This window comes from Anticarsia gemmatalis, chromosome 3 (assembly GCF_050436995.1).
Source record: "Anticarsia gemmatalis isolate Benzon Research Colony breed Stoneville strain chromosome 3, ilAntGemm2 primary, whole genome shotgun sequence".
Taxonomy (NCBI): Eukaryota; Metazoa; Arthropoda; class Insecta; order Lepidoptera; family Erebidae; genus Anticarsia; species Anticarsia gemmatalis.
The window spans coordinates 3,904,007-3,931,865 of NC_134747.1; the positions used below are offsets into that span (position 1 = coordinate 3,904,007).

At 36.5% G+C, this 27,859-nt stretch overlaps 2 protein-coding genes and 1 pseudogene across 4 annotated transcripts in view; 2 read left to right on the top strand and 1 right to left on the bottom strand.

Moving 5' to 3' along the window:
- Positions 1-27,859, bottom strand: part of Lrch (Leucine-rich-repeats and calponin homology domain protein) — a 59,464-nt gene that overhangs the window by 15,747 nt on the left and 15,858 nt on the right. For all 3 annotated transcript variants that reach the window (XM_076135850.1, XM_076135849.1, XM_076135848.1), the window contains exons 2-5: positions 15,994-16,138; positions 3,580-3,812; positions 2,426-2,562; positions 678-939 (exon numbers count right to left, since the gene is read on the bottom strand). In XM_076135850.1, coding sequence (XP_075991965.1) covers positions 678-939; positions 2,426-2,562; positions 3,580-3,812; positions 15,994-16,138 — 777 coding nt within the window. The remainder of the gene's footprint in view (positions 1-677; positions 940-2,425; positions 2,563-3,579; positions 3,813-15,993; positions 16,139-27,859) is intronic.
- Positions 14,022-15,966, top strand: LOC142986698 (uncharacterized). Its single transcript, XM_076135302.1, has 2 exons — positions 14,022-14,319; positions 14,802-15,966. The coding sequence occupies exons 1-2, from the start codon at positions 14,139-14,141 to the stop codon at positions 15,368-15,370; spliced, it is 750 nt and encodes a 249-aa protein (XP_075991417.1). The 5' UTR covers positions 14,022-14,138; the 3' UTR covers positions 15,371-15,966.
- Positions 24,533-26,108, top strand: LOC142986707 (cAMP-dependent protein kinase catalytic subunit alpha pseudogene; annotated as a pseudogene).

The following is a 27,859-nucleotide window of genomic DNA, read 5'->3' on the forward strand; positions in this document are numbered from 1 at the left end:
ATGGCCCTTACGAGTTACTAAGCCAACAGAATCCACACAATGCATTAACCTTTTATTTTTAGCCAGCCCATTAAACGCAGTAACACAATAACTCTTTAAACTGTCAATCTGGATGGCAATAAACACCGTCTTATACGGATTGGGGAGCTCAATTTCATTCCGTTCCTATTTCCGGACGTAAAATTTTTTATATGCGCGTCATTCATATTTTATGGTCGGCCAGTCATTTATGAATGCCAACAGTCATTAAGGACGGTTGACATCGTGAATGGCCCGTTAACCGTACGCGTACCGAGTGAATGAAAATACACTCGTTAAAAAAAGGACTGACAATATCACGTTTTGTTTGTTTAGGATAAAACTTGAAATGACAGTTCAAATTGACCATTGTGGTCAGTTTGTGGGTTTGAACAATTTTTGAATAACTGCATTGTATAATTTGAATAGAGGTGTAATCAGAGAACGGGTGGTCAATGACACAATAAAAGTTAAATAATTTTAAGTAGATATTGTGTTTTCATTGCATACTTCCCCGTGCCTATCACGTGCGAACTGGTCGTTGCCACTACCATTAAAGTACTTCATTCAGGCAATTTCTGCATAAATTGTTACATTTGAAAAACACTACACACAAAATTTGTATGAAATTGTATTTTTATTCTGCGAAGTAGACTTACCATCATTAGACCACCTTTTATCGACTCCATCGGTACTGTAGCCGCTATCAACGACATGCCTCGGCTTATGCCTAAGACAGTCTATCGTGGCATTCCCAGAAGTGATGATAGGGTGTGTGGTGGTAGGATTCGGTGAGTTGCTGATGTAAGAACTGTGTTTAGCTGACCGCCGCGTCTCGTCCACTCTTCTGTGTGGTAGAGTGTCTTTGTTCGCCATGTTCTCGAGGTATTTGAATATATGCACGCGCCCGCGCATGCATATCTGGAAAAGAAATTAACATTTAGACTACGGGGAGATGATTAGTTTGTTATAAGTAGCTACTGTAGCTAAAACGCATGGACATAGAATTAATAGTAGCTGTTGTGTGTATAACACACAGTGTTAATTTGGAGACAAGACATGTTAATTTCCCATGGGGATAGAGCCGAGGATGGATCTGCGGTCCTGCAATCGACTTTGCTCGCATGACATCTAATTAGTAATATGTATATGAAGGCCGGTCACAATATACTCATAATTTTATTTATACGTATTAAAAATTCCTATTTTCTCAGCCTCTTGCAAAAACCTTAGATAGACAAGTATCGATATATACAGTATAATTATATAATATGTATAATAATTTACACAGTTTTAGATTCAAAACTTATATATTAAATAGTATAATAATATGTATACTTTATAATGAGTTTCTATCACAAGTCTATCGATCTATTTCGAGCATTGACTCATAACATCGTATAAACCTAAGCAGTCCTTGTGATAAGGTCACGAGGTCCTCTGTTGATCTTGATAAGGTGAATAATGCCAGGATTTATAGCTACAATTACTGAATCAATCTCAATACAACATAACCGTATGGAATATAAATACGCATTCAAAGACGAACAATAAGGAAAACCTCCAGACGCTATTTGCGGAGCATTTATCAATGAGGTTATTTAATTAGTAATAAGTACTATTCAATTTATAGCTTATGTAATTATTATTCATTTAAGTATATTATTGGAGTCGTTCACAAAAAATCATCATATTATCATCCTTATTACCGTTTGACGTAAGTGTGGTTTTAGGGTATCCCTGAAATAAATACTAACTCTTATCCTCGAAATTAGGGAATACCGATATATTATACGAATATCCGTAAATCTCATGAGTAATAAAGTCAACTAATATATATTTACTGCAAAAGGTGCGGCCTACAGGCACCCAGAGGAGTTGAATTCAATCATAGGTTTTGATGCCGAAGTAATACGATTTAATCTTTACAGATAGCCAGTATTAATAAATTCGAAGTGAAGCGATTGTAATACTACAATCCCATGTTGAGAAATTCAAATAACTTATAGACTTTATATCCAGTTTAAGCTTCAGGTCCTGAAGAAAGGTTCAGGAGAAACATAGTAAGAAAAATAAAGTATTCGTTTTAAAAAAGGCTACCGTCTTTTTCAACTAAAAGATACACTGGTGAACTATCAAATTAGACAGAACTTAAGATTTACATTTATTTCATAAATACAATGACATTTTCTTTGGCCAGATTATCGACCTAGAACATAATAACTCGTATAGCACACTATCTACCTAAATAACCGATAGAAAGCAAAAAAAAAAATTTTTTTCGTGGGACAAGTTTCATCTAGTTTTCAAAATTGGGGTGTTTTTTTTCAATGTTGGACTCTCTTTAACTCCTCTCGCTATCTCATCAATCTTAATCTTCGGTTATTCAAACATATTTCATACTTACTGTGGTGGGTGGTGATACGAGGGGATTATTGTCCAGGTTTAGAGTAACAAGTGTATTCATATTGCGAAGTTCCAGTGGCAGTGACGATATGCAGTTACAGCTCACATCCAGGTGTTCTAGTCGGAGGTATGTGATTTCTGAAAGAGACAATTGTTTATTAGTTGAGTTGTTATCAAGCTAAATTTTATAACACATATGGATGTGTCATAAAACTCTCAGCTTTTTTCATGTACATTGTGTAGATAAATTTAACATTAACAAATGTAAAATAGTACTTATACATTATATGTTCATATTAAGTAACTAGATTTTAATAAGATATAGAACTGACATGAGTATGTTTCATGCGACAATTACAACTGAAAGGTTTCTTTTGATGCTACCGCTGCTTCGCCATGGCATATCCTTTCTTGCTTCATCACGGCAATCTTTGATAATAATAATACTTAGTACGTTAATAACATAAGGCACAAAAAGTAAACACCCGACAGAATCTTCAATCTGTTTATTTAAATACATTCTGATTAGAAATGATCATAACAGAACGCTCTTTCATTTAATGACGTTACATTAGATAATATCTATCACAGCTGTTACTCATATCTCAAATTAACGACACTAAAGTAACCAAGTTATACGCTTCAAATAACTCTTTAGTCGCGGCAGATCAAAGTGATTCTCTACGCTGCAAACATATCAAATTGAATTTCCCTACTTAGTGCAAACCGCTTCGGGTGGCGTATAAATAAACATTCGCGTATCAGTTCCAACTGGGAATCCATTATGGAATCAAATGCCGGTAATATCCGTAATGCTCATGCAGAATACTAAGGTCAACGTCTTTGTTTCAGGGCAATATCCTATTATTCAATATTGCAGTCTCTACTACCGCAAAAAATTAATGAAATCTAGCGTTACATGACGGTTTTTCTGTGCCGTTTTGTCCAAGTTAACAGCAAAATATCACTAGGTCGGGGAAAAAATGTATGCGAACTTTCCTTATTGTTGCTGCAGTAATACATTATCAAAGTTATACACAAAACCGAACTAGCGTAATGGGAGTAACCCACATTAGACTAGCAAAGGTCAATCGAACCCCAGGGACACCGGCACTGCAATGCAGGTGTGTCGAGGTTCTTAGGCTTACAACTTACGTAATGGAAGAAGTCCCAGTTGATTATTACTAAGGTCGAGCGCTCTTAGACCAGTGCAATCCCCTAGTGTCATAGGAACTTGGGTCAGCCTATTGTTGGATGCGTCTAGCTCTGCCAGTGACGTCATCTTGTTGATTTCCTTTGGTAGCGTCGTCAGCATGTTGTCGGGAACTAACAAGACCTGCAGTGGCATCTGACATACTTCACGCGGCAATTCCGTTAGCTGGTTTGAACTGTAACAAAGAAAGAAAAACTTGTAGTTGTGGAAAACACGTAAACGTGGATTTTATGCAGTTGTATATAAATATTCAGTAACATAGTATTGTAACTGTATCTGCATTACGTTGGAATCTGTAAATCGAAATTGCAATTTGTTTGGCTTCAGAATGTGCAAGCTTTGTAGTTCGTGCCAAAACAGTTGCTCCAATATTCTTTTATCTACAAAAACAAACTCGAAAGCTATTTGTAAAGTCAATAGCCGATACATTACGCTTCTATTATTACAAAGTGCAACATAATTTATTCGTAAAGAGTCAATGAACGCGAACATAAACAAATGCACCGTGCGATACATCACTGAAGGGTTATTTTTATCGGTGAAAACCTACTTTAACATGGGATTGCGTTTAATTAGATCACTCTGAACATAAATCGGTCGTCGCTTAACCTAATAGTTTCAGAGCTCGTGCCAAGAGAACTAGTAAACATCGGTGTAAAAGTGTTCGATACTTCCTGTTCTACAGAGGAAAAAATGCTTCCTCATAAAATTCTATTGGCGTACGTGTGGTATCTTGGATACATAAATTTATATGCAGATTAGATAAGTGATGTAAACATTATGATCATAATAGGACCACACACGATGTTTGTTATTTGTAAACAAAGACAAGATAGTATAAATGGATTGCTTGTTCATGCAAGTTTAAAGTCTGACATAAAACAGTTTTGTGAAATAAACGAGTTCAGCAAAACAAAATTCTATAACAAGACTAAATACTAAACCTAACTGAATTTTAGAAACAAACCAACAACAAAGTTCGTAGACGAGACGGTTGAACTCGTAGTAAAAACACAGAAGATGCATTTCGGGTTGTTTCAAACCTATACCTATAAAACACTAGACTCCCTTTTCAAATGAACGTTGTTAGGACCCCTACGTTCAAGTATCTACATTTTTTTACCGTCTAGACACCTAGGGACGTTGCTTCAAAACAGGATTCAACACTGCAAATCAATAAATAGATGAGAGGTCGACGCTCTACGCAACGGGCAAAAACCAACGATGACTGGATTGTTAACAGCTAAAAAAGTTCCCGATCGCAATACTCACAATGAGAATGGCCTATATCCAGTGGTTGCGATAATTGTACGCGATGACGTAAACAAACCAATAAAATAAGCCGCTATAGAGCGTAGTAAGGGAGCAATGAACGAGGATATTGTCTGTTAAAGAATACGGCTAGGGATTACTAGGCAATATAGGATATGTACTGACTTTAAGCTTCTTTATACATACTATTAGAGGTATGATTGGAAACATAAATGATGTTTGCAGAAAGTAGAACCTGAATTGGCATAAAGCCACAGGCTCTAACAAGATAAAATTCAAGACAAATTGTTGGTGCTTAAGTAGAATCACGTTTCCAGTTCCAGACAACAGTAACCACAAAGTTGATCGAAGTGGATACGTGTTCAGTCTATTATTACTTTTCTACCATAAATTCAAGTAAACAACTTTTTACTCGATGGTTACGAATGATCGTATTGATGATGCGCTAGAGGAAAGTCGACATTATTGCCTAGAGGCAAGAAATACTACTAAAGGTTAGTTCATAAACATAAGGATGTGATTAATTATTAAAAAGGTACAGTAGCCAGGTTCGTTTTATAAGTGTACTACATCAGATATCACCCGCATAATCCATAGAATACCTGAACAGTACAATCTAGATCTGTCTAAGCCCCGTAATCCAGTACCGTCGGGTTTGTAAAGCAAGTGTCACATTTTCTCAATATCGTTCCGTCAAAGCAGCTCAACCGTTATCGGACCACCGTAAATGGCGACGACAGTTTCACCAGAAACAAGAATACGAAGACTGTCATCCGATTGCAATGTAAAACGCGCTTTCTCGATGTATCGAATGGTATCCGTACGTGACTGTACAATGTTTGTAGCGGCACTTAGGCTAGTTGTTAATTTAATTATGCGCTTCGTACGGAAGAACCGGTATGGTATTCCTAGGTATGATGTTAGGAGTGAGGGCATTGCATTGCACGCTGATGGAATGTCAACTTGCAGCTTTTATTCTTAATATAAAAATATAAAACTAACAAGCCATTTTTAATAGAAATTCGTTATACGTAATACATTAACTACAATTCTGGCGCCAGGTTGCACTCCCATAGCCATTTATCAGGGAAATTCTTAGATGAAAATGTGTCGAGACAAGATGGCGCCTCGGACCCCTTAATGAATGGCATAGACCCGTCGTTCATCAACGCTTCTTCGAGAACTAAATATTCGCATAAATATGGTAGGTTTGTAAAATCTAAGTTTAAAATTAAATCGAAGTCAACATCCGTATCGCGACATAATGTATTCATGAAGATTAAAAAAACGTCTAATTAAATTCAACGTTTATGCTAGCAACCTTATTTTTATAAAGTCATTTACTGACGTGAAAGCAGACTTTTGCAAGAATAACGTTTCCATTTTGCTAACGTAAATAGAATCGCATTTTTCAACGGAATTGCATGTTGAATATTCCAGAAAATGCCACATAGAAAGGTAATATTTCGGAATACCTAAAAAGGCAATTTATTTCCTCGAGATTACATTCAGCACTATGAAAACAGTTTTATAGTCAGCTATTTTTGTAAAAACTTTATATTATTTTTGAGAATGGAATTAACGAACAATCTGATTTACTTTTAAACATAAGTTTTAATTGCTGTTTACTTACTTTAAACCTTTTGGCACATAGATGCGCAATGTTACCTTCAAAATTCAATAAAACCGAGTAAACCAAAATCAACAGCGCAAAACATCGCGAAACATGGAATCACGGTTATTTTAATTAAATCAGATACTTTAATCAGACTTGAGGTACCATTCAAACGTAGTACCTTTGGCTTTGGCTTGGTATGTTAACATTCATTGGTGTTATCACCGTTAGAGCCTGCCAGAATGAGCAAGGCTACAGTTAGCGCTTGAATATTGTTTCAAAGCACGTCTAACATGCTGGCAAGTTAGAATGTTGCGTCACTGATGCCTGTTTCTGTTGTATGAGGATTTAACTATTTGGAGAGCATTGTGTTTAAAAGAATACAAATATCGAGTTTGATAAATGGCACAAGAGATTTGTGTATGAAATCATGAGTTTTACACAAATATGAAGTACTTACTTAACTAATAATTCTTACATTCAAGTGAGCCTAAAGCTGTTCATAAAAGTAGGTACGACTGCTATATTGATTGGCCAATACATTTTTGATAAAAGCTTTACTCGTGCCTGTTGTATTATTCGTAAACTAATCGAATTGGTAGTCCGATTCTGAGAGTTTCGATTCTCGTTTTAATTAGTAAATACAGGAATCCTCAATTTACTTTCGCAATATTTACGGGCAGATAAACAGCTGGCATCATCTGTAGATATATTTACTTTAAATCTTTAATTAACATAGAATAACCAAGCTAGCCGAGTGTAATGAAGTGATTTACCAACAAAAGCAATTGAAGCAGTTCATTTTCGCCTCGCGTCCTCAAGTCAAACACACCGACAAATTAATAGACACAATGATAACATTTGCCCACGTTTATTGCGAGGGTCGACCCCTCCCACAAAAGAGGGAACTACGTTCTCCTGTTCCATGTTAATTATTTAGACATTGGGGCGAGAAATTTTAGTTCGTATAGCTAAAAATATGCCTAAAATCTGGGTCAGTGTAATACCATAAGATGTTGGAAAGATAAATGACTTTAATTCGATAAAGATGTTTATTGGTTGTTTCAAGTCACGCAATACTGAAGTTTCGTATTATTCGAAGTATTCGATTCTATAATTAAGTGCGTTAGTTAATTCTAATATTTATGAAACAGCGGTAACTGTTACGATGTTTGATTATATTTAAAAACTTCCTTATTATTGTCATAGGTAACTGATATTGGATAAACTAACTTATTTTGATGTTAGAGCTGGTGACGACCTGACTATAACTAGACTTCTTTACATTTTAATATGAAGTTTGTACATAAATATAGTTATTTTCATTTTAGGGCTTTTTAGTGGGATTTTGTAGCTGGTCAAGCCGTACCAAACTATGCAAACAGGTAATAAGCTTTGAAACTCCTAATTATGTAATTTAATTTATTTAATGTAAATTTTTCATTATTCTGTAATGTGTAACATATAATGTGTAACATTTTTAAACGTGCCTCATTAAATATTTTTGTGTTTTCCCTTTGAATTAGGTAGCTTTGTATAGATGTTGGGTCAACTGCGCCATTTATTGTGGTCGGGACATGGGTCGGATTTATTTAGCTTTTCAGTCAACCAAATATTTACACATCTTCAAACAGACCTAAAATATGTTTTTTCACGAAACTCAACAAGGACCAGCTTTAATAAAATAAAGGCTCGCCTTAAGGACAACGGAATGCTTACGTCTAAATGTACCGTAATCCGTATTTTCCCTTCATAATCTTGCCAGCCCTAGTACCTACTCCCACATGTTTGTAAAGCGTCAATGTCGGCCCCTTGGTTTCCCCTAACAATTTAGTGCGAATTATTCGCACGTTCCGCACCGGTGATTCAAGGTCGATAGTGTATCGATCGGCCCACAGTAGGGTGATAGGGAAGGGAACATGTGTCGGTAAACCAGGGGAAATCGTCATAGTTACCGGTTCGAAAAGATTCACTTTCTAAATAGCTTTCGATGAAGAATGTGTACAATTGAAGAATAGTATTACAGATACAAAAAAGTATATCGAGAAATGAGGAAAAAGCTGTTAATGATAAAACTATTTCCACTTTCGTTAAGAAAGAGCATTACTAAATACTTGGATACGGTGATCTGATACGGGCACCTCAAAATAAGACGAGAACGGAAGCAATAAACTTTGGCAAGAAACATGACGGTAACTACTGTAACTAGCTATTCGATAATAATTACCCAGAGTTACGCTCGTTGAAGCAACTGTTATTAATATAGGAGTATTTTGAGCGACTGCTTGCTGAACCGGAACGAGGCAGAACTAACAAATAACAGGTTTTATCGTACCCTGATAGGGTTTCACAACAATTCATTCGTCTCTTTCGCTATTGTACTACACATTTGGCGGGCTTGTTCCATTTTCGAAAGCCCGTACGTGTGTCATGCGCATACGCGAGTTGATCGGGCGTCATGGTGCGTGCGCGTGCGCTGGACCGCGTACACAATGCGTAAGTTACGCTTTGCTGCTGATTTTATGGCAGTGTTCTACCAATTTTGTAAATGGGAATGTTTTGACAGAAAACCTAAAGCATGGAAACAATGAATGTGAATTATATTGCAAATTGAACAAAGTAACAGCTGATGTGTTATTGCTACGTGTTTGATGATTACAGATAAGATAAAACCAGATAGCTATCGAAATATCTCGTTCCACTTAGTACTATAAATCTTTATCAAAATATATTTACAGAACAGCTCTTTGTAAATTGTTGTGAGCACCAGTCTGAAACATTAAAAAATTCATTCCAAATAAATAGTGGAAACTCCGTATACGTAACAATGAACTGGACACTGTTTGTTTAGTGTCAGTTGTGTATAAATTTCATAGAAGAGGAACAACTGCTATTGTTGGGTGGCCGAGTTTGTTCCGAGTACCAACTGTTTGTAAACTGCTGGTTGCAACAAGTGCTAATCGTTTACATTGCAGCCTACACTATTTTAGTATCGGGTTCATGTTTACAGGTAAAACGGGCCTACACGAGCCCTTTTGCTTGTAATATTGATACTTAATATTATATACAATTGCTTGCTGGCCTTATTATTTCAAAACATTGATTGTCAAGCTTATAGTAGCATGATAATAACCGAAGACGTTAAGCAGAAACTTAACTAAAAAAAATTGCCTTAGTTAAATTAAACGGACTCCAATTAGATCCCTAGGTCAAGAATGTGACAGATTACCATAAAGAGTTTTTTAAAGAAAAATAGTTGCCGTACTTGGGTACAATCACCTCCTCCCCCATTTAGCTAGAAATACTACAGCTAGAATAAAAACTGACACGCGTGTGCATTACCTGCTAAAAGCCCTCGCACATTTAAAAAGGGTACAATACAATACGATGTTCCAAAACCCAAGGGTGTCTTAACAAGTCTAAAAACAGACTCCTCAGAAGTCATTACGGCTGCCATCGTTTTTCAACTTCGTGTCTCGCACAAACATTAGTTATAATTAAGCACAAATTGTTTTATAAGTAACGAACGGGAGGCGTAATTATATTAGCAGCGAAATTACCTTGATTTCAAACTGGAGGTAATCAAAAGTAATTAGGAAGAATCGTGAAGGGAATTACGAAGGGATTTGTATTTTGTTAGGTCTTGAATTTAGGCAATTTTGAACTTAAGTAGTCTGGATAAGACGACGCGAATTCGCAGCTGCCTAACCACCTGCCTCGTGCCAAACATGTAAAAAAAAGGAGTGAAACACGTTCATTAGACCAAAATAACACAAAAGAAGATAAATGTTATAGAAACGAGTTTTAACATGAGAACAAATTGACCCAATTAATTTTATTTGGACGTAACTCCAATTTACATCAAAGCGAAAGAAAAATACTAACCTCGGTAGGAATTGGAGCGAATATTTTCCACTACATCAATCAATTTTGTTACGAAACATAACGAAAAGAAAACATTTCACTCAAGACAATTTACGTTGATAAATTGACTAAGTGCAAATCGTGTCAAAAGCAAGTCTTTTACTTGGGGTTTTTTTTTGACATATAGCCATTCTAGTCTATTAACATGCACGATCCAAGATTGAACATTATATCTAACGTGCCTCTTTCATCATCATAATTAAGAAACAGCTGTGAAATTCAACAACCACTTCAAAACTCCTCTTAAACTGCAGACCATACCCTCTTGAAACTACCAAAAATAAATATGATAAAAAGGTGCCTCGAAGATAGCCGTTATCACAGCTGATACATTAACACGGTAAACTGTCCATCTGTTATCACCTTATCCACGTGTCAAACGTCTAACAACGCTGGCCGTGACATCTCAGGTCGTTAACCCCACCACCCACAAAACCCATCAACTTATGAACCTTATGACGTTCACATAGAGTGCAATTTATAAAGGTGTTTCTATCGACGCCAGTGATAATTACGGTGATATTGATCTTGGTTCTTTAAGAACAATAGAGGTTAAATGTAGATGTTTTAATTCGTTCAAGTCTTTGTTGCTTTATTTAAAGTCAATCGCTATTATCTGTGGTGTAATGTTGTTGCAATCAAATTCCTGGTGTTTTTAAAAGGAACTTGTTGCAGCGATAAGTGATATGACATAATTATTTTTGATAATTCAAGATAATAGTTTTATTATCGACATTTTTAAATGATATTCAATTAAAAACAAACCATGTGTGTTCGAACCGAGTAACGTGATCGTAGACAAGAGATGGACGTTTGATAAGTAATGTAGAATCCCGAGACCTATGTGTTATTTAATATATCGATTCCCAGTGTTAATTTACTTCACATAATTATTGAAGTAGAAATGCAATCAATCAATGCAATTTAAGCATAAATGCATTGTACTTTGCCACATTATCACTTTACCTATAACAATACAGATAAGTATGTAAAGGAAATAAACAACGACCTCAATTATTGATTATGTACATTTTATTACGATTCATTCCAAGGTTAATGACTTGTACTTGAACAATATTGGGCTAGTACGCAAATAGAGCAGTGTTTACGATAATAGGGTCAATTTGTGATAGACCAACGGTCACCAAGGGCTCTATCGGAACTTTAGAACAGCTTTAATTTATGTACCTACTTTACTCAAAGTAAAATCCCGGAGTTCTGTTTTAGCAGTAGGATTCTCAGATACTATCATAAGTTTCATCTTTGTTATATGGCTGAAGAATGTCTTACGCATATCGCATAGCTTCAAATGGATGTTAGAGAAAATCAATCAACATAGCCTGATGTCGCGTATACAAATGAATTATTACGATGAAGTCTCTAAACCAGCAGCTGACATTGAGATACACGCTCCACGATGACACAAGTTTTAAGCTCCAATTAGTATTCATACTTTATTCACAAAGGACTAAAGTCCAAGATACATAATCTAGCTAAACAGAGATCAGCAAGCTAAAACCACAAAGCTTAGCTTACTCAAAACTCACGAAATATGCACACCGAATTGCATTTCAAAGACAATTACAAAAGCTTTGCTCAGAATATAAATAAAGTCCGAAGACGAGGGATTCCGTGTAACCGCGCGTCATAAATAGGTTTAATAAAAGCAGACAGTATAAACTCGAGTTTATTTCTAAACCGCGGCTATTTGTAATGGCCATTTTCTAAATTGTTACAAGTTGTTATTTTTGTAAAAGGGCGTCACGTCTTGAGTCCCGAGTGCCTCGCGTTTTTAGGATAGCTTATTTTGGAATGAGTAGAGCAAACATTTTTAAAGACAAAATATTTTACGAGAGTATTTTCGTGACGTTTATTACAAGTTTCACTTACTGAAACGCTTAACGACTAGCAAAATGAAGTATTAAGAACTTTAAGTAAGTACCTATACGAATAAACTTTGGAGTTTATTGAGAATTTATGTCCTCAAGAACCATTTTCTTTAAGAACACTTAACCTCTAATAAAACTGTTGAAATGATCATACATGAATAAACTAGTGTCAAGTCTGCGATGAAAATAAATACACAATCTTGCTAATATGAAAATTGACAAAACTCAGAACGAATAAGCCTACTAAATAGCATCTTCTTTATTGCCTTACAATAACTAAATCAAACTTTATCATATTAGACAAGCCAAAACCAAACAAAACCCTGGAACATTCAACACTATGTCAACAAATATTCTCAAACAAGAAGACACCATCCATATTTAAAGTTATAAACAATCACGAGGAGTCCTTGACTGCATGCAAGCACCCGTCATTACGTTGTTAGTAAACCGAACAGCTGTCATAGCATCGTGCGGTCTAGTGTTTGTGGGATGAATCAATTGGCTTGTTGTGCGAGGGACCGCGGTGTTTGCCCTTGAACTTGTAGCTTTATGGCCAGTAAATGGACCTATCGGTGGAATATTGATCGGAATTGGGAACTGATTTTTTCAATTGGATTATCCCCGATTTGTGGTTAAAGGTGACCGTGTTAAGTGACCAAGTTTGGGATCTTACAATTCCATTAAAAACTGCAATAAATCTAGCCTGTGACATAAACAAAGAAACAATTTCAGTACGTGTGACCCTACAAAGATAGGCGATGGAGAATGAATCGGGTTCAATGAATAAACAAAGAGACTGAACTAAAACTGTCAATAACACAGGCCACTTTTCGAACCTCTGCCAAAAGTCAACCAGAAAAAAGGAAAACAAAATCAAGTCAGCTGTCAAACGCAGTGCGTCAAAAAGGAACGCCGCACACGAAAAGTAGGTAAGTAAATAGAAAATTGTGTGGCCGCTACGGTCTTGTCGGGCGTTGAGGTGCGAGCGGTTTTGTGTACAGTCGGGTCGGTATTAAACGCAGAGCCGAGCGTTTCCCCCTCGCAGAGCGACGGACGGGGGACGGCTCGAACGCGCACCGCTCGATACAGACGCGGGCGTTGCCGCCGAGCGCTACTGTAACCAGGCTTTGTTTGTTTCCAGAGATATTTGTAGTAAAAAAAAAATAGAGACTGTCTGCTGTCGGATTCAGGAAAACTAGCTTCCTTCTTTCTTATTTCACAGTCTTCGTCGGTTTCTTTGAGACTTAATTAACGGTTGAATTTCCTGAGTTTCGTAATCCTTGTGCTAGCCACCGGAAACTAAGCACTAAACTTCTTGCATTGTGCTTACGGGATTTTGTAAATTATTATGGTTCATGATCTACTCTCAGTTTCATTCAAACTGTCATAATTATATGAGCTTAAACGCTATTGAATTGATAAAATACTGCTTAATGTACCTCGGAAGCCGGGCACTAATGATGCCACAGATGTTTTCGATTGGCTTGCCATTATCAGAATACCACTATTTGCATTAAATGCGCTCGAGTGAAAATTAAGGTTAGATAATACGTTATTGAATCATCACTTATAACAATAACAACAACAATGTCAGTGATCTTTACTACGTTATACAAACTAGACGCTAAATTTAGTCCTTTATCGTGTTCTGATAAGTTGTGCACCCTATTCAAACCGGCCATTTTGGAGTGCGAACCGCAGCGTTCCCCCGCTGCGCGCCAGTCGCTCGGCAAACGCCCGCTCGTGTGTACAACCCGAACTAAGTTTACGCGCGAACAAAACAACAGATTTTTCTATCATGCAATTTGAATACGACCCTGAAAGACTCATTGAAGAAGTCAAGAAGAGGCCGGGCATATGGGATTACGATGATGCAGACTACCGCGCGAAAAACATGAGATGCCGGCTTTGGACTGAAGTTGTCAATGAACTGATGGCACCCGAAGTAAAAGTGACTAAAAGCGAAATGCGAGAACTAGGTTCGTATTACTTGCACTTGCGATATTTACCTAATTATGTTTGTTTGATGTTTACGTTGAAAACAACCGGTTGATCGCAAAAACACCTGTTTGTTTGTAAAGGTGTGTTGCTTGTTATGTTTCACTAGATGGCGCTGAGTGTAGCGCGAAAGCTTCGGCAGTCATAATAAATATTATTTTATTAACCGTTTTGTATTTCGAATACAAAACGGTTGGGTTTTTATGCAAGCAATTCGAGAGTTGCAATTTTGTATTATTTATAGATAACGACTATCATCCGTCGTTTTGCATAAGATCGTGGTGATAACGGTGTTCATAAATGATTTTAGATTGGTCAGATATTTATTAAAATTGCTCTTTTTATTCTGTCATACGTTTTAAATACCATAAGCAATTTAAACATAATTCAGACAACTTTTTCTTCTAAAATTAATGTTTGTTCTAAAATGGAAGCAATTAATTATTTTTATTCGTTGTTTCAGAAATTCAATTGCAAAAGAAATGGAAGAGCATTCGTGATTGTTTCCAGAAGTACATCTCAAACCCACTCAGGACAAAGAAGCCTTACATCTACACTAAGCACTTACACTTTCTTCTAAAAGAACAGGAGCTGCCTAACAAAGTTTGTCTCGAACTTTCAAGCGACTCTCAAGAAGCGACTGCCAATAACACACCTAAGCCTAAAAAAGTGTGGAGAAAAAAACAGACCTTGTCACTTGCCAAAGACGATTCGGACAGTTCAGACGAAGACGATAGCAATGCATTTGATACGAATCCAGAAGATTCAAGAGACTATTCCAATGATGGACTGGAGCCCACAAGACCAGCTAAAGTTGCAAAAATGAAGACACCTCCTCGAGTCGACGAATTTGCTTTTGCAAGTGTTGACTCACAAAAACCAGAGCCGGAAGACCCAGACAAGCTGTTCCTTCTATCACTATTACCTCATTTAAAAACCATTCCAGAAGAGTCGCGATTAAACGCCAAAATGGATTTAATGCAAGTACTGCGTAACGCGAATTATAGTGCAAACCAACAAAAACTTCTCTGACCCCTATTTACTGATGATTTCATTTAAATAAGTTTTAAGTGAAATATTTCAGTAAATAGGCAAGTGCTCAATAGTGGGACATTTATAAACAGGGCTGAAATTATTTTGAAAGACTTAATTATTGAAAGACTATGGCAAATGTTAAATGTATTATATTTTAAGGATAGAAGTGCCTGTATTTTTTATTTATGGTCATTTTTGTAAAATTATGGACATGAATGTGGTATGCAATTGTGTCGTCTAAAAGCAATAATAGCTATAAATAAATGTTTTGTTTTCGAAAGTCATAACTTAAGATATCCTCAAATTAGCTCTCTAATTCAGTCACTCCTTCAAACAACACTGTAAAGACACGCACTAATGATTCTACCCCTCTTTTGGTTGTAATACTTTTGTATATAATGTGAAATATTAGCTTAAGTTGCGTTGGGGTTATGACACAAGTCCCCAAACAATAGAAAGTTAACTGTAAAAATGTAAACTGATCTTTATGTAGTTTTATACGTATATAAGTTCTACTCAGAAAGGTGTTTTCTTTCTGACTTCCACAACATGTTACTTATAAACCATGTTCACATTAAAGAATGGTTTAACAATTTAAAGGGTTGTTTTTTATCACTTACCTTAAATCTAAATATGTGAGAGACTGAAGACCACCGACGGCATTCGGCACTGCTCTTATGATATTTTGCGATAGCAGTAATTTTTCTAAATAAACGTACGATGTCAGTTCATCGGGCAGTTCACTGAACCGATTTTTTGATAAATCTGCAACAAAGAAAACATTCATTATTGGAGATGAATGAATTACATTAACAGTAACTCATTAATAAATATTACTTATCGGGGTAAAGTACCGACGTTTATAATATGGACATGCTTCTGACACAGGGTTTAAAACCAAATATACATAGCGTGTATTACATATCTTTATTAGGAATAGCGTAGATGTTTGTTGTGTTGCTAATATTGGCTGATCTTTGTGATTAAGTAGAATGAAATAAAAAGAGACTATGCAAATGAATACTATGATTTGCATTACATTATTATGTATAAATTGTTATGCATACTGCTCAATCGATTCATTTGCTTACAATACACCATCATGAAATCATAATATGACCTAAGGCTACCTAACTAATATTATTGAAAGACTTCCTCCTTATATTTAGAGCTAATTGAAAAGTTCTTGATAATTGAAATACGAAAGTTGGAATAATAACGACAACAGTGAAGGAACTACTTCTAACTAGGCCAGTTTTAAAAGCTCTAATTAAACTTTCCTTGGCCTATACAAAAGTTTGAGGAAAGGGTTTCGCAGGAAGTTTGTAAACCACAATGGTAACCATGACGACAGCAACAAAACCATAACAATAATCGTCTTACGAAGCCCTACAAAATAATTACAAGTTTCGAAGAAAAATGTAACAAAATACGTGCGAGTGCAATTTGAAGGGGAATTAGGGGACACGGTTCTCTTCTACTAAGTACCGGCACCCATGAAACATAGCCGTAATAATGATTTAGGGTGCTTAGAACAGTTACAAGGATAATAAACAATGGGATATTACTTTTGGGTGGTTCTATGGTAAACATAAAAATAAGAAAAGCCAGCCAGGACTTTAGATGTATGGAAATTGATGATGTGAATGGTGCCAAGGCGAAGTGATTGCAATCTCCGAGAGTTCGATATTGTTCCCTGTCTGGCTTCAGAAACGATGAGCTTGCAGAAAATTGAATCGTGCACTTCCCTTTGTATACGGGTTCTAGATTAAGAGAGACGAACTATGTTATTAAGTAGCTTCGTAAGTCTGTACAGTATTGACTAGACTCAGAAATAGAGTAGCTAGCAAATGCATTAGCTAATTTAGACATTATTTTGTCACAAAATTAACACAAATAAAATTGTAACAGAAAAAACGTACTTCAGCGGAAATTACGTAATTGGAATAGCAACACAAAAAATCCTTACAGCAATAAACAACTTCGAAGGAGGATACGATGATAGAATCAGATTAAGTTCGCCGTGAGATCAAACTGGATAATCGCATATGATACAAAATAATAGACTACTAGTTGTGATACAAAAAAACTTATTAGATCTAGTACATCAATCACCTGTCCAAAATAATACCCAACAAAGCGTATCATCTAGACTGCAGACACATACATAATAAAATTGTACAAACATTTTCTAGGTTACGTAAACTAGTTGTTAGTTCGTTGACACAGGCTCAGCTGCAGTGGTTAGTGCGGTCACCGGCAACCACAGTCAAGACTCGCGAGGATACCAACTAGATTATTATGTTATCATAGACTCCCTGTATTTTTGCTCACTTTATGCGAGACGGGATTAGTTTTAATATTGCTGCCGGCTTTGAACATAAAGTATGAAAGTAATTTCAAGTTATGTTAGAAGGTAAACAACCTTTTCAGAATTTAATCTTGTAAAGTAAAATATTTTGTTGAAAATGTTTGCGGTGGTTTTAATAAACTACGTGTAGTGCTCGCTTATAGATACGAACCTTCAAAATATACAAGCGATTCGGATATCATATCTTTAAAACATAAACAAAGATATAACAAAGCTTGTATAAGCTGAGTAACAACACGATAAGATATTAAAAATTGAGGTAAATCTGCGGAAACAAAGGAGTCTCTCGCACATAACACAGTTGTGAGGAAACGGAATAAAATAACGGATAAAATATATAAAGATGAATGGTCGCAAGCCGGCAGTTAGACTGCAGCTCCAATGACACGAATGGAATGCAACATCGGACGTTATTAACATACATAGAAACGTGTTGTGTGGATGTAACCAACATATCTTATAGTAAAAAGGCGCTACAGAAAAACGGAGAATTTAACTTAGCTACGCGAGCAACATTTTTAAGGCATTCGACCTTAACCTCTAACGATTTAGTCGGCCACTTCAAGAACCGGTTCTTAACAAAAAAAGTGTATTTTTTTAGACTACATTAGCAGCAATAAAGCCTTATTAAAGCGCGCAATTTTATTAATATGCCCCATTTTCCTTTTAAATGATTTTCGAGTTAGATTAGGAAGCGTTACCATTATAATCGATTACAACCGATGTTATAGACATAACAAATCAATTCAGCTCGATGGGCGCAACCAATGTAATCTAATCTCAGGTCGTTATTGAGATCACTTGTCTTAGGACGGTTGAACTCTATTCGTATGATTTATTAACGGGCGAACTATCCACCGTGGCTGACAGATATACTGACAGCTGAATAAATAAAAAACATCTGTTAGAGAACTCGAGTGTTCCTTGAAAGTTTTAATGCCGGGTGAAGAGAGAGAAGTGCTGTTATGATGTTACTTGGCCGAAGCGATGCAATAAACTGTAGCACTCGCCTTTGCACAAATTCAATTTCTTTGCAGAAATAACAATTTTTCTCAAGGAATCAGAAATATAACTTTAACAACATACTCGTATTATTTTCCGTACAAAAGCTGTAAATGTACGTACAATGATAGCCATAAATGCTACAAATAAATCATGAGGTACTTGCTACTAGTTGTGACAGTTTCCATGTCGTATTTTTTGCATGATTTAGTCCCAAACTTTTTTGTTAAGAGGCGCCCGAAATTGTTTTTTCTGTACTCAAAGACAAATGGCCGTACTTGACTTTGAAATAAAACATGCCATGCACAAAAACAGTTCAACAATAGCTTTTGTAAATTAACTATTTATGGCAATACTATGATTGCTTCTGTTCAAGCCAAACAGCAAAAACTGTTCCAACAATCAGCTTTCTTACTAGAAAAACGATCACAATTTGTTCTGCAAATGCATCTCAATCTAGCAGCGGTAATATTTTAAATTTCCGTCGACAGAATAGAAATGTTCTCTACCATAAAAAGTTCGATGACAAACATCAAGTTTCACTGTAAACGATATCGTTTGATATCGTCTATCTATATAAACATCAGATACCAATCGTTGAATCATACGGCGACTCAAAAAAAATGTGTGTCAACAATCAATGGGCCGAGACTGCACCAAAACTGGTTTCTCCATACAGATTCCGTGAGAACTGGCAATGCATTTCGTTGGACTTTTTCTTCGCAACGTACCAACCTTTTCCTGTTACAGTGTCATTATAGTAGTTATGGGCTGTGAAAATGAATAATAATATAATAATTGGATGATGGAAGTGGCCGTTCAAAGAAGCCGTACATAAATCCGCTTTTCTAGTCCAGTAAAGTAATTCATTCATATCGTAAAGCACCAGGGTTTACTTTTCTAAGAGAGTAAAATTATGGTGCAGTGCATTTACGGCTTTATCTTTAAAAGTTTTTCGTTTATGGCTGTAATTTTGTATGCATTGAAGCAATATTTTACAAGTTCTTTAAAATATTAACATCGTGAAAAGAATATTTTAGGTCTGAACAGAGCAAGAATACGAGTACGAGATTAAAAGACAATTCATCAACCCAAACGATTTTTATAATTTTAAAATCGTTTAAGTGGATGAATAGAGAGCCAGTTGCCTATTTTCAGTTATTAAATGTTACTAATCGCATCAAAATATCATAAAAGTTATCATGTTATAATACTAATGACCTCATTTTGTCGAATACAGATAATGCGCTTTAGTAATAGTTAATGGAAACACTCCAGAGAGTAGCGAACTAGAAAATTGAAGAACTGGGTCGACTCAACATAATATCAACTGTTTCTAAGGGAGCAATATTTTTTTGCTATTGTGAAAGAAATGGGACATAAAACACATTTACGATATTTACTACGTTCATTATGTATACTAATTTATAAAGTATGCTACATTGTTTTTCCTTCAAGAAAATAGTGTACAATCCAAAATGAGGCACATTTCAAAGACAGGGAAGATAAAGACGAAGTCATCAAGGCTTGTTCCCATGCAAAGCCTTAGAATAAAGGTTTCTTTTCCTCGTTGACAGACAGTGTGGGCGATGACAAAAGGAGGTCTTCTAAGCATTAATGACTAGAGGCAGACGCCTTTGAACAATGAAGATGACACTACTCGAGACTTGATGAAAGTTTTGCCTCTCAGAGGCCTCCTGTAATTATAACGAGCCCAGATTTCGAGTAATTAACATTAAAGTTAATTCGCTTTAATGAAGTTCTGACAAATTTTATGAACTGTCGGCAACGTGTTAACATTTGAAACTCGAAATAGAGCAATCTATTTTCGTTTTATATGCTGGTTTGTTGGAATGAAACCTAGCGGAGATCCTTTCAAATATTTAACGCTTGTAACCGAATGTCCAAGTAAGTTATAGTAAAGATAAATGTCGTGCCAACTTTTTCTATTTGCTCGAAAGCGTCTCATATATCATTCAAATAGCGGTAGTTGACAAATGAAAACGGACACTTAATCAAACAGTACAGTTTCGACAAAAAGGACGCAATAATACGAGTAGCAATATAGTATTGTATTCAAACAATTAATTAGGAGCAAGAACAGTCGCTAATCTCGAACGCAGTAACAATACATCAACAGTTTCAGACACATAAATAAATCTAGCGCAATTGAGGCCAACGTGAGACTTCATAAACACGAGGACAACACTCAACTCCTGGCATTCGGTGATTATATCCTAGGGTTTCCGGCCGCTGTCATAAATACAACATTCGTTACATGAATCATGACTCACTGAGCTGAGTAATCTTAAAACGATACTCAACATGCTCAGAGGCGTAGTACTAAACAGAGACGATGTTTAAAAACAAACCCGTATAGAATAGTGAAGTGAGTCTTATAATAATAATCTCATAGTGACATAACGTTACTGTGTTTATTAATAACGTGAGTGTGATTAATAGGCGTAAAATAAATGTAGGCGAAGCAATCGAGCGACATCAAAGGCTAGAGTCCCTCGCGCAGTTTATAGAAAAAACAAAAATAAATTCAAGAGCAAATGATGCTGCAGTTTTATGATGTAATGGCGAGTTAGATCGTTAAATCGAACTGGAACACAAACATTGGCACCGCAGATTTCAATTACACACTTTATCGATGGATATCGACATAATTTTTACGATTACAAGTTTTAGTGGAGAGCTTAAGACTAACCAAAAGAGTGGGCATACCAGACAATATAGGAAGCTATCTATACAGATACTGCAAAATATTACTCAACTCATAAATAAAAACCTAGATTAGTTTACACAAAGTGGAACGGCGCAAGTACTCCAAGCACTTTGAGGATATTTTCTGCCTGGAAGCTAAGTGTCAATAAATTGGAAAGTTTAACTTCATAATACTTATTCACGCTAAAGTATGTGGGCTTGTTTGCATCTTTGATGTCTGAAAGGCTAAACAGGTTTCATAAAATTTGTTTTGAATAGCTTTCACGAGTATGTTGTTTCTACGAATGTCTTATTTAGAATTTTTATTCCACATTACTCGATATTTATCTCAATAGTGCAGGCGGTTAAACGATTTTTAAATAAATGGTTTCATTATAGAGCTCGAGATCAGACAACACAAGGTAAAAAAATCCTATCCCGTAAACCGTAATCGATCCGGCCTGGATAAAGTATATTTTTATACGAAAGGTGAGCTATTTCCACATGACGAAGGAAGGGCTGACTGCTAAAGGCCATTAGGTAATATGGCACAACCAAACGACCGTGAACTTTTGATTGACACGGTGTAAATGACAGAGGTTGTATCAAAATAGGACGGCGTCAATAAGTGCACACTACAGTGTCTTCAGACATATTGAAACTCTTGTCGCGTTTCTGAACACGCCATAATGAGATGTTGATATTTGCAAATACGTTCCTCGTTGAATGTTGACTGTACCTTCCAGGTATATATATTATCTTGGACAAACATCGATCCCACGTCAACCGATACTTGATAACGTCGAAACCTTTTAGTGCGTTAGATTGATGAAAACGTGCGTCAACACAATATCTCAATAAAAACAATAACCATTTTCATATTATAGTGTATAGTAAAAGTCATATCTATCAAACATAAGGTCGTATCGATCATGCGGCATTGCGATTTCATTCTCATATTGCCATCATATTTAATTCCATATTTCGCAACTTGGCTCGGATATACAGTTCCTACGTCTGAGCTTCTGAGGTAATGCGCAAATAAATACACATAATGTTATGTAGAGTTCGAAAATAACTCACTTTTTTATTTACTTTCACTGTGTACGTGTTTTCGGAGTTTAAAGTCAAAACACGAGGGAAATTAGCGTGCCTTGAATCAAAAACTGGTCGGCGGCGCACTGGGAACAAGTTTGCGTTCTAGTTTTTACGTTGGTTAGTGTCCTCGAAAAATAACCGTCATTACCACGTGGCATTGCTAACGAGCCTATTTTTCGACGCCATCCAAGTCTCGTTTTCCTGTAGCATACCTTTAAAAAATGCCGGATACTTAAAAATGGAAATGTACGTGCATCAAGCAGCGTCCTTACAAACGATTCCTTTGACTTTGATACCTCGTAGAGTAGTCGCATGGTCCTCTATATGTAGTAAATAAACCTCAGTCCTGAACGACAAATTCGCCACATGTTCAACATCTATTTTTGTCACAATAGTCGCGCGATTATTGTGCTCCAAAACCACTTCATATTCATTGACTGTTTACTTAGTGTCGTTGAAAACTACTTATGTCATCAAAACGACACTTTTCTGTATCGCAGAATTTATCACATAGATTGAATATCTGGTGTCGTGCCAAGAAGCCGATACATGCGCTGCGGACTGCGGGCCTCCAACCTTGACCGGCGACCGAGTCATATAAATCTCGGTTCACAAAGCTTTGGCTATCTCTATTGCAACAATACTTGTATGGTCAGCCAATCCATTTGAATTGAGTACAGCAATTTTAAATCAACATAACGAATCTTTATTATACTCGTATTCTATATTAATTTGTCACGTAATAATGTTACGTCTCCTCAATTTGCATTTCACGTTCTACAACTTGGCAAATCATAGAACTCGTAACAGTTTTCCCGGCAACGATGTTTGTTTGAGCGTCGGCGATGATAACCAAGTTCCTGTTTACAATATCAAAAAGTTTAACTTAAATTGCTCCTAAAGGTTGATCACGTACAGCAATCACTGCGAGCCTCTTCGACCTTGGCAACAATTCATCAAGATTGCTGCCAGCATAATACGCGCCTATACCCACTGAGGTTACATTACATCATGCTATAAAGTCATACAGCGTAACATAATATAAAACACGTGAAACAATAAAAGTCGAAGGAAACTGAAACTTGTTGGTATTGAATACGCGGGTTCGGTGCGCCAATTAACAACGAAAGCTTGCCGTTCGCAAGCGATGTAGCAATTTGATCGTACTGGCATTTGTCTATCGATACGACGGCTATGACTACATATTAGGTCTACTTGCGACAATGACACCGCGTAGATCGAATTACAAATCATTCTGAATGCAAATGAGATGGCTCAACACGTAATAACGCGAACTACTTCTGTTCATTATTTTGTACAATACAGTTACATCTGTCTTAAAGGATCATGTGTTCTAAGAACGTTCATCGGACGCATTACTGTGGGTACATAAAATGTGGGTGCGCATGCGTCATACTTATAAAAATGGAGTGTCGTACTCGCGAGTAGGTCTCGATAACGGTACAATAACGAACGCTATAGGCGATAGTTTTTATTTTTGCGACTGCACACTGCCAGTTTTCACACTTAATGATGCATAATAAGACACTTATAACTATTATCAAGGAAACGGAAGGTAATAAAGGGACTAAGGAACGGTATCTTATGGATTTTATAACGATAATGAATTTAACCTGTTCTCTTGGACATCGACTTCAATTCAATAAATAAAACGGGCTGCAAAACCATCATCTAATGGAAGGTCTAAGGAAGAATATACTAAAGCGAATTGAATTGGTGTTATTTTTAGTACTAATAGACGCACTGATAACATATATAGGTACGTATGACGTTCTATTACTATTATACCGATTAAGGTGCGGCTTGAACAAACGCCTGCGCTGAAACGAAATTACCTATCACCGTATAATTATTGGCCAAGCAGACAGTACATTATATCCTATAATGTGATTAGAAAGGTCGAAAACGCTGGCTGGTGGAAACCTTAAATGTGTGGGTGGAGATACCTATTTAAAGCGAATTTAGTGTGCAAATGTCTAGTGTTGTTTTGCAGCATGTGCAAGTTACACGTGCCGTCTGATCAATACGCCAGTCGGGACGGCGACCGGCTGTCGGCGGCATGGCGTGTCACCCCTAAATACAGCTGATTCCTCTACCTATCCCCCTCGGGCAGTTCGTTCACCCTTCGCCCCGCTCTCGCCTGCACCCTCCTGTACTTTCGATCTCGATAAAAACATAACGGTATCCACGTTCCCTACCAAAATTTTCTGTTAGGAAATCACAATTTCCTGGCATTATGGACGTTTCATTCTTGTTGCGTCAATTAATTATGAAAAAAATATAATCGCGATGGCTTTAACTATACACTCGAATTTTATCTGTCAAATGTAAGTCTTCAATTATTAACTGAACATGTATTCGCGGAAAGGAGTTTCCAGTATTTCTATCGCGAAGCCAGAGATTAAAGATGGATACACGGAGCAACAACAGCAACAGTACTATAAATATTTAAAGAAATTGAAAGGTGAATTTGAGGAGCGCTGGAGCAAGAAACAAAGATACAATGTTAATTTTGAAGAACTGGAACAACTACTAACCCTGGGAACAGGAGCTTTTGGAAGAGTTTTGTTATTAAAACATACTAAAACTAATAGACTCTATGCGATGAAAGTGTTAGAAAAGGAGAGGATAGTAAAGATGAAGCAGGTTGAGCACACGTTGTATGAGAAACGCATTCTTGAGTCAATCAGGTTTCCATTCGTTGTCACCATGGAATTTAGCTTCAAGGATAACTCTTACATCTACTTTGTGATGCCATTCGTGCCAGGCGGAGAAATGTTCACCCATCTACGTCGAATGGGCAAATTTGAGGAGCCTTTAGCGAAGTTCTATGCGAGCCAAGTAATATTGGCCTTGGAATATCTGCATTTTTGTAATCTAGTCTACCGTGATTTAAAACCTGAGAACATAATGATAGAGAAGAATGGCTATTTGAAAATCTGTGATTTCGGATTTTGTAAGATATTACAAGGGCGAACGTGGACATTGTGCGGCACTCCAGAATATTTAGCGCCTGAACTAATATTGAGTAAAGGTTACGGCTTTTCAGTAGACTGGTGGTCGTTCGGTGTGTTGCTTTATGAAATGAACGCTGGCTACCCGCCATTCTATTCAAATGATTCGATGAAAACATACGAGAAAATTGTTAGCGGCAAATACAGATGTCCTTCAGGCTTCAGAAGTGACCTACGAGATCTAATTCGAAATATTCTTCAAGTTGATATAAGTCACCGATACGGTGTTATGAAAAACGGTGTGTTAGATTTTAAAAACCATAAATGGTTTAGAGGTGTAGAATGGGATTCTGTGCTAAATTGTAGGGTTCAACCACCGTTTATTCCTAAATACAGAACTCCTGGCGACACAACAAACTTTGAGCGATATGACGATGAACCTATGACCCAAGCTTCTCGTTGCCGTTTCGAGTCAGAATTCGTAGACTTTTAAAATATATCATTATTTACTTTTGTTTTAAAAAATAAATAATTATTTACAATACACAATCGTTTAATTTTTTGTGACAACGCTTTATGATTCAGCCGTTAAAGAGGCACATCCTGACCCATAATCTTCTATCTTCGTGTTTGTTCGTTTTGTTTAGAGACGATTTGAATCCATAATGGGGCACGTGTGTGGGTCTCCCCTCGTGATATGCGCCTGCGCACGCTCGACGATTGTAATAACAGCGAGCGAGGGCACGCGACAAAACTTCGTATTATGTTTGAAATTCGTGACCAAAGTTGAAGTTGACATTATTAACTGAAAGGAGTGTCGCGCCAAAGTGCATTAAATTAATTAAGTATGTAACAATGGGAGTCTCGAGCAAAGTTCTATTGTTATTTTAATTTCCGTAGTTCGATGGCATGTTAGACTTGTTTTAATAGCTTTCTTCAACTTTAACGTTTCCATTTCAACAATAGCGTTTTCGCACATGTTAGTACGTTGTAAAAACACGAACATATGTACAGCATATTCCTGAAAGCGCCGGCTAAATAGATTTAGTGTGTGACCCGAATTTGAGTCAGTCCTCTGCCAAGATTAGCATGACTAACGAACTGCTATGAGTACGTATTTTTGTTTTCATTACATTTTTACTGACATGTGTGAAGTTAGATCTTTATTCAATTAAATTAGTAATAACCATTTGAAATTATTATAACGACAGGAGTCATAAATTCCTTTTAAAAACTTTATTTTGTGGTCTTTCTGACACAAGTTCTACATACTTAATTAAAAAACCGGCACATAACAGTTAGTGCTTTATCGACATATCACGCGAACGCGAAAGCTGCGTGCGTAAGTCAGTGAGATACTCATCTAATTTGCCATAAAACACGTGTAAACATGAGGCATATTATACCTTTGATTAATTTTACTAGAAGCTTATTTCTGGTACGAACAAGTGATTTACTACGAAGTATGTGTAGCGTGTAAGAAGGAAATTCTTTAAGTCGTAGTGCTTGATTACATTTCCATTTGTACGTTCCGACGTAGCCTCATTTTAATGATGAACGGGACTTTGGTAGTGGACGGAATGTTAAAGGGCCAACATACCATTGATTTACGCCGCTACTTCTGTGAGAAAAACGAGGAATTTTGTACAAGTGTTTATTAAGAAAAAGTTACTGTAATAAGAAAGTAGTCTTTGTAAGCTCCAGTTATAAAATAGGTCACAGTACATAATTAAAGCTACTCGTCGTTGCAAGTCTGAAAACTTCCGTACTGTCAATAAAATTAATTAAAAGTGCCATTTGATTTATTCAGAACAGCTATTCAGAGATTCACAAAGTACAATACAATTTTATTCTACGACACTCACGATGGGACAATGACTAGAAACAATAGCCTTTCCCAGTCGTGTGATAGTCGCTAGGGACCAATGCAACCGAGCGGAAAGTGAAGGAAGCGCAGTTCCGTCTCACGGGTAGGATGTGACGTCAGGAAATAGCCAAGGTCTACGTCTTAAAGGGTTGCTATAAAGGTGAGTCACTTCGTTATTTAAATTCAAGACAATGGCTGAACGAATGTAATTATATTACCACCCACACTGTTCAAATTGCGGGTCTTGAGTTTCATTTTATGCTAAATATTCCTGAAGATATTTCACGAAAGACAACTCAGACAAATTCGGTTTGATATTTAAGCTAACAATATATTTTATCGTACTGTATAAATAGATTATGAAACTTGAAAGCTTCAGTAAACTTTCTAAGATGAAGTCAGCATTATTTATACCTTATTCAACATACTGGGTCGAGTCATAAAATTATTACGAAGTAACTTTA

What these genes read in the sequence shown, in the direction of transcription:
- LOC142986698 (XM_076135302.1), top strand. Translation starts at nt 14,139, where the DNA reads ATGCAATTTGAATACGACCCTGAAAGACTCATTGAAGAAGTCAAGAAG. An exon ending in AAGCGAAATGCGAGAACTAG is followed by an intron (nt 14,320 to 14,801) that starts GTTCGTATTACT and finishes TCGTTGTTTCAG; the next exon opens with AAATTCAATTGCAAAAGAAA.